The following is an 8,412-nucleotide window of genomic DNA, read 5'->3' as shown; positions in this document are numbered from 1 at the left end:
ATGCTGTGTTTGACCCTACCCCCACCCCCACTGTTGCCTACTTTTTGTTTCTTTAACTTCGCACCCTGGGAAGATGTTTGATTTTCTAAAAAAAAAAAAGTTCTTAAATGTTGTGCGCAGTTTGCTCGGACCTTTCAGAAGGCAATCCCAATTCCTCAAAGATAACAAAACTTGACTAAATGTAAAAAAGGAGAAGGAAACAAAGAAAGGCAGAAAGAAAATAAAAATGTTACGCCGATGAGGCTCCAACTTTCATTCCGCTAATAAACAAGCTTGGTCTTGTTATCTCCTACAGTCTATGTGTGAAGTCAAACTCGATGTTGAATGGCTTTCCATCTTTTTTCAACCACGTATTTTGATCAACTATAAAATAAATATTTTGCAGATGCTAATTCAGATGTCTACTGCACCGTTACAGGTACGATGTTCACTCAAAATACTATTGTTTTGAAAAGTTTTTTTAAATTTTTATTGTATAGCTTATTTGAGAGCTATTGTTTACTTGCATGTATAGGCATTGGGCTTTGTTGGGGGTAAACGGCGAACATTCCAGAACGAGGCATCATCTTTTTAAAAAAGGCCAATTTGACGAAATGTCATCATTGACAAAACTTTGACGTGAATGTTTCGTTTTGAAATACGAAACGTTTCATGAGTTTAACCAATCTTGTTTTCGATTTAGAAAATAAATATTTTATTGTTGTTGTTGTTGTTGTTGTTGTTGTTGTTGTTGTTGTTGTTGTTGTTGTTGTTGTTGTTGTTGTTGTTGTTGTTGTTGTTGTTGTTTGATCAGGGATTCGAACCTATTCAGCTGAAAGTGTACCCAGTGAGGGCAATTGTCATTATATTATTTAATTTGAAGAGACTGTATTTTATTGCATCTTACTGAACACACACACACACACACACACACACACACACACACACACACACACACACACACACACTCACACACACACACACACACACACACACACACACACACACACACACTCACACACACACACACACACACACACACACACACTCATACACACACACACCAGGGTTGTGATGTAGCGGAACTTTCCGCTACAAAATGTAGCGCCGCTACAAAAAAAAGTAGCGAATAGCGGTAAACTACTTTTTTTTTCGAAAGTTGTAAAAGTAGCGAAATAGTAGCGGCGCTACTTATTTTTTTGTAGCGAATAGCGATTTTGCGCTACAAATTCCGCTACATGTGTAATCTTTTAGGGACATTTGTGTTGATCGCGTGGTCACAGATTTATGAGCTGCTAACGAGTGTTTTCGGCGAATACTCACCGGAAGTTACACCGGAAGTTACATTGTTTTGAATCGCGATAGGCCTACTCAATGATCGATCGATCATTCACACTCAGTTCACACTTCATTCTCAAGAGCAAACGATGGCAGCCGGACGTGTATTACCGAGTTTTTTAGATAATTTTTTAGCAAGCTTTGCTTTCATCGAGGAGAAGGAAGACAAGTTTTTATTTAAATGCTTGTTGGGTTGCGCTCCTGCGAAAGTGTTCTCGTGTGGAAAAACCTCTTCCTAACCTCGTTTTAACTTTTGTTTTTTAGTGAAGATTTTTGTAAATAAAATGTATTCTGACTTTGATTTCTTGTTCTGTGTTTACTGCTTGTGTGGAGTTAAAAGTAGCGGAAAAAGTAGCGGCTACTTTTTGAAAAGTAGCGGAAAAGTAGCGGCTACTTTGTGTAAAAAAGTAGCGGAAATGTAGCGGCTACAAATTTTACTAAAGTAGCGGAGAAGTAGCGGCTACTTTTTAAAAAGTAGCGATCACAACCCTGGCAAAACACACATGCACATAGACACACACACACAAACACACACACACACACACACATACACACACACACACACACACACACACACACACACACACACACACACACACAATGAAAACGCGAGTTTTCTTGGCTTTCTCCAAATTCGTAGTCGCGTTCTTGCACTCGCTCAATCAACACGACTGCGGGGCAGATTGAGACAAAATGTCTATGCTATGTTAGAAAATATTCCACAAAGGAAACTTCATTAATGCAGAGGGGAAAACAGCCTAATCCTAGCGTTCCTCGCGGCGAGAATTGCCCAAGCAATGCTACTTCCTCGCCCCACTCGCTTCACTCGCCAATTCTCGCTGAGTGGCTGTTGAACGCTGAGCTTAGCGCGGTTAGAACTAAACTTTGACGTTTTAATCTCAAGTTTTTAGTTTCTGTCCAGATTAAAGGTAACATACTGCTACAGCAACGACACGATTTGTTTCCAAAGGCATAACACGTCTAAGAGCGGTTGGTACTTTCCTGAAAATTGCTTTCAAAGCTGAAAATGTTGGCGATTGAGCTCGAGAAATGACTGCGCAATGGGTTTGGAAGGTAGAGATGTGCTTTTTTCACCAAAACAGGTCGTATTCAGCATCGATAGGGGATTCTAGGGATTTATGAGAACGAAGGAGCCATGCAAGGGGTAACGAAGTGCTATTTGAGGATAGGAGACAAGCTACAGTCAAATATGTGAGGTGAACGTACGCCAAGCCGCCTACCGAGTACAACTGTGCAGGAAAATGATTCGATGAATTATTTTCAATGAAAATAGTGATCAATTCAAAAACAAGTACCCTGTCGCACTTTTAAAACCAACACATGTACACACACACACACACACACACACACACGCACGCACGCACACACAGAGACACACACACACATTCACACACTCTCGCACGCATGCATGAACTGAACGCACGCACAGAGAGACACACAAACACACACGCTTTCCTGCATGCCTGCACGCACACACGCACGCACAGAGACACACACACACACACATACACACACACACACACACACACACACACACACACACACACACACACACACACACACACACACACACACACACACACACACACACACACACTTCGCGTGACGTGTACGTTCTCAAAATCCTTTCAGGGGAAACAGCAAGCGCAAACGTGCTCCCAGAATGATGTTCGATTTAAAAAAAAAAATTTTTAATACTTTTTTAATTTTTTTGATTTGGTGTTTAACGTCGTTTTCAACCGTTCAAGGTTAATGATGTTCGATGTCTCTGTGACTTCGACATCATGAGTAGTGGAAAATCAGGTCCTGCCAGACTGGTTTGACATGACCTCATTCACACGAACTGTGGTTTGAACGATATTGTTAGTTCATGAGTGGTATCTCTCACGTAGCCTATGTAGGGGAAATATGTAAACCTATAGGCTCCAAGCCAGCTAGGCCTACCGTGCACCCCCCTCAGGATCCAGCTTCATTAGGCTAGAGATATTCATTTGGGTCTACTGAACACGTTTTAACAAGTTCGCCACGAAAAAACTCATTCCCACTACTAATTATGCCCCTTTGTTTAAGGGTACCCCCTCGAACGCTAATTTTATCTGTGCAATCACAACAATGCACAGCTGCAATGAATGAACAGAGAACCACTTTTTTGAAATCAAAACAGTTAAGTTGATCATTAATCTTGTAAAAAATACCCATTACAGTGTTCAATGTTTGATAGGTTGGCTGTAGTGATGCTTGATAGGCGCGAACCGTCATTTTCACAGTGCGCAAAGCTTGTCAACTTTGATAAGAAAAAGGTTTCAACAAATTTGGGTTTTCTGTTTCATTTTTTAGAAACTACAATACCTTTGGATCATTTCAAGCCCCATTTGGAATTCCTGAGAGGATTTGTTGCGACACCAGATGAGATATTTCTCCCCTACCCCCTAAACGTGAAATGTTAGGAAAATGTCAAAAAAACATTTTTCATCAAATATCCATTATAACTTCTCACTGTTTTCAAATCAAATACCAAAAGTAATCACATTGACGACCAAAACAGTTCCTTTGTCCATCTTTTAACAGAACTACAACATTATTATTCTCTTCTCAAGACTGACATGTAAAAAATAAAACAAAATGTTCAGATATAGACATCTAATCTAACTGTCCCTTACATATAATTGCTCTTGCTTCATTGTTTCCATATATATACAAGGTAGATTAACATAAGAAAGACAATCTAAGAACTAATGTTTCTTCATGTAAGTGCAGAATGTTTGTTCATAAATGCAAATGTCTTATGAATCGATTTCAGCTTTATAGAAATAACATGAAAAAGTCATTGCAAAGAACTTTTTCTTTCAAACACACACACACACACACACACACACACACACACACACACACACACACACACACACACACATAAACAAACACCCACACCCACACACACATACATACACAAACACACACACACACACACACACACACACACACACACACACACACACACACACACACACACTCACTCACTCTTAGACTGTTTTGCTGAAGTTTTCTGACCACCTTTTGTTGGTAAACTTTTTAACTTTTTCATTTTTGCAATTTTATCATTGTGTGTCTGTGCGTCCCAAGGACAGATTGTAAGAAAAGGCGTAGCCTTAAATCTTAATCCTTGAAATAAAGTTCTATTCAATTCAATTCAATTCAATTCAATTCTCTCTCTCTCTCTCTCTCTCTCTCTCTCTCTCTCTCTCTCTCTCTCTCTCTCTCTCTCTCTCTCTCTCTCTCTCTCTCTCTCTCTCTCTCTCTCTCTGCACCTGTGACATAATAATAACAATAACAGCACTTTTTTGTCCATTAAAATATTACATAAAAATGGAAAATGTTCCTGATGGACGCCACGCTGTTAGTCGAATGATAAAGCTGGCAGCTCGTAACTGACAACAATGTGCACGCAGCGAGAGACAAAACCATCTAAGTGTTTTGCGTGCTTTTGCACTTTGCTTGCTGATGTATCTGAGGACAATGCTAAACGAGAGAAGAATGGAGGCTGTTGGGTAATGGTTGATGATTAGCTTTTGGGAAACAGCAGGCTATATAGCCACAGACCAATTAACAGCAACTTAAAATGTAGTGGTGTGTGACTGAACAAACGTTTCATATTTGTTTCCATTTGCACGGACCGATGTATTTACACATGTTGTCAACAAAATGACATAAGCATCCTTTAAAAAGAAAGAAAGCGTACAGCGGGAAAGTAAATTGGTGGACGAAATTAAACATTTAGAGACAACTTTTAGTGAAAATATTTTGTTTATTTTGCAATTCGACAAAAGAAAATTGACGGAATGATTATAAGAATCCGTACAAAATGGATTTCGGACGGTGAATATTTTTGTAATTTAAAACAAATTAGACATGTAATAATAAAGGACTTGACTTACTTGACTTGACTTATTCCTGTAGACTCCCTGTGGAGCATAGGGCCGCAAATAATAAAGGAAGTACAATCATATTATGATGATTTATATACATTCGATGAGAAAGGTGTTTTATTTGATGATCAGATGCCAGTGATCGGCAAGGAATCGGCGGAGATTCGTTGCTCTGATGTGCATATTTGCGAAAGATAAGGGTATCATAGTGAGAGCACACTGCATAACATAGACACAGAGACTGTAAAGTACAAGTCTCTGATACACATCAGACAAAGTTGATCGTCGTAATGCGGGCCGGTCAATAGCGAGCGAATTGCTAGAGAAAAAAGCTTTGGTCACTAAAAGGGGCTCTTACTATGCCACACCTAACAAAGTTATTTTCGGACAAATTCTATGAAGCAGCAGAACCAGAACTTCAACTCTCAACACCCAATAAGAAAGATAAATTAAATTATGCTCTCATAAGAAGACAAGAGTCACCTTCTTTACATGGATACAAAGCAAGAGTTACCTCCCTTGGGTTCTGGAACATTCCGGTAGTTTCGCCGGAGTGCAGTTGTTTTCGTTCATTCATTCTTCTGATAAGGGAAATTAAGGAACTCTAATGTCATATATACAGAGGCGGATTAAGGGGGGGGGGGTTACAGGGGTTCCGGAACTTTAAAAGAAATAATGAGTGGCAGCTGACACTAGTTGATCATGTTTAAAATCAAGGACAAGCCATAAATTGTTCATAAAATAGCTGATCAAAAGACCATCAAATAAAGAGGCCCAGAGAGCGACGTGTTCTTCATTCTCTTGCATTATGCTGGCCGGATAGGAGTAATCACATTGCTCACATTTCTGCCCTGCCACAAAAGCCTCAAACAACATGCAAGAAGGGCCAACTACCAGACAGCCACATGGAAGCGCGCTCACCTGCCACTCCCAGAGATTCCCAACCCCGCTGATGGTCACTCATGGAAGGATGCTGAACAATGGAATCCGTGAGCCTCTTTGGACTGAAGAAAATGAAGAGTTGGTTCTCTCACAGACAATTATTGATAGCCTGCTCAATAAGGTTCACGAGGAAGGAGATAAGGAGGAAGAGGCACCACTGTTCTTTGAAATTCGGTGCAATGACTTGTTAATGTTATTTCTATGAAGCTGAAATTGATTCACAAGACATTTGCATTTATGAGCAAACATTCTGCACTTACATGAAGAAAGAGTAGTTCTTAGATTGTCTTTCTTATGTTAATTTATCTTTAATATGGAAACTATGAAGCAAGAGCATTATATGTAGGGGACAGTTAGAATAGAATCCTTGAGCCTCTGTGGACTGAAGAAAATAAAGAGTTGGTTCTCTCACTGACAGTGTGTTATTGATAGCCTGCTCAATGAGGCCAACGAGGAAGGAGAGAAGGGGGAGAAGGCAACACTGTTCCTTAATGGACTGGACGATTCACTTGAAATGTGAATCGGACTAACTTGTCAGGACTGTGAACTTGACTTTCTTGCTCCAAAAACAGTCTGAGATTGTGTGTGTGTGTGTGTGAGTGTGTTGAGTGTGTGTGTGTGTGTGTGTGTGTGTGTTTGAAAGAAAAAGTTCTTTGGAATTACTTTTTCATGTTATTTCTATAAAGCTGAAATTGATTCATAAGACATTTGCATTTATGAACAAACATTCTGCACTTACATGAAGAAACATTAGTTCTTAGATTGTCTTTCTTATGTTAATCTACCTTGTATATATATGGAAACAATGAAGCAAGAGCAATTATATGTAAGGGACAGTTAGATTAGATGTCTATATCTGAACACTTTGTTTTATTTTTTACATTTCAGTCTTGAGAAGAGAATAATAATGTTGTAGTTCTGTTAAAAGATGGACAAAGGAACTGTTTTGGTCGTCAATGTGATTACTTTTGGTATTTGATTTGAAAACAGTGAGAAGTTATAATGGATATTTGATGAAAAATGTTTTTGACATTTTCCTAAAATTTCACGTTTAGGGGGTAGGGGAGAAATATCTCATCTGGTGTCGCAACAAATCCTCTCAGGAATTCCAAATGGGGCTTGAAATGATCCAAAGGCATTGTAGTTTCTAAAAAATGAAACAGAAAACCCAAATTTGTTGAAACCTTTTTCTTATCAAAGTTGACAAGCTTTGCGCACTGTGAAAATGACGGTTCGCGCCTATCAAGCATCACTACAGCCAACCTATCAAACATTGAACACTGTAATGGGTATTTTTTACAAGATTAATGATCAACTTAACTGTTTTGATTTCAAAAATGTGGTTCTCTGTTCATTCATTGCAGCTGTGCATTGTTGTGATTGCACAGATAAATTTAGCGTTCGACGGGGTACCCTTAAACAAAGGGGCATAATTAGTAGTGGGAATGAGTTTTTTCGTGGCGAACTTGTTAAAACGTGTTCAGTAGACCCCAATGAATATCTCTAGCCTAATGAAGCTGAATCCTGAGGGGGGTGCACGGTAGGCCTAGCTGGCTTGGAGCCTACTAGAAATGCGTCTTGTGATTAACACGGCAGTTTAAACAGAAAAGGGTTGTATAGTCCGGCCGAGGGGCTAGCGGAGGACGTTTTTAATCATTTAAAAAGAATTAAAGCAACTTTTGTATAGTGCTAAAGAAGGCAAATTGTTCAAGGCGATTAGTACTAACTTCTGCTATCTTTAATCTTTTTGTTCTACCCTATACTAATAAATGTTTGAGTGACTGATACGACCAAAACTGTGTGTGTGTGTGTGTGTGTGTGTGTGTGTGTGTGTGTGTGTGTGTGTGTGTGTGTGTGTGTGTGTGTGTCAGTGTGTGTGTGTGTGTGTGTGTGTTTGTGCGCGCGGACAACAGTTCCAACAAACGTACTGGAAAGATGTTTATAAAACTTTACTCGTTGCTTTTTCAAATATTGAAAATCTCGCTTTCGCTCGCAGTTCAATATTTAAAAAAGCAATTCGTGTAAATCTGGTATAACACAGCAAGCCATGTGATTTTCTTTATTTTTCCTCCTTTGCAAAATGTGAGACCGCACTGTGCAGCAACTACATTTTCCAATCATTTTGTTTTTAAATTGACGTTAAACAATTGTTGACACCGTTTAGCATGCCATGACGTCATTGTCAGACAAGATAGTGGAACACAACTGA

General features: G+C 39.2%; 1 protein-coding gene across 2 annotated transcripts in view; it reads left to right on the top strand.

Moving 5' to 3' along the window:
- Nucleotides 1-8,412, top strand: part of LOC138973899 (probable methyltransferase-like protein 24) — an 85,541-nt gene that overhangs the window by 11,532 nt on the left and 65,597 nt on the right. Inside the window, exon 2 of one of the 2 annotated variants that reach the window (XM_070346598.1) lies at nt 386-418. In XM_070346598.1, coding sequence (XP_070202699.1) covers nt 386-418 — 33 coding nt within the window. Of the gene's footprint in view, nt 1-385; nt 419-8,412 lie in introns of those variants that run through there. The other variant, XM_070346599.1, reaches the window with a different exon arrangement.

The sequence above is a fragment of the Littorina saxatilis genome, linkage group LG8 (genome assembly GCF_037325665.1).
Source record: "Littorina saxatilis isolate snail1 linkage group LG8, US_GU_Lsax_2.0, whole genome shotgun sequence".
NCBI classification, from domain to species: domain Eukaryota; kingdom Metazoa; phylum Mollusca; class Gastropoda; order Littorinimorpha; family Littorinidae; genus Littorina; species Littorina saxatilis.
This window is presented reverse-complemented; position numbering and strand designations above follow the sequence as displayed.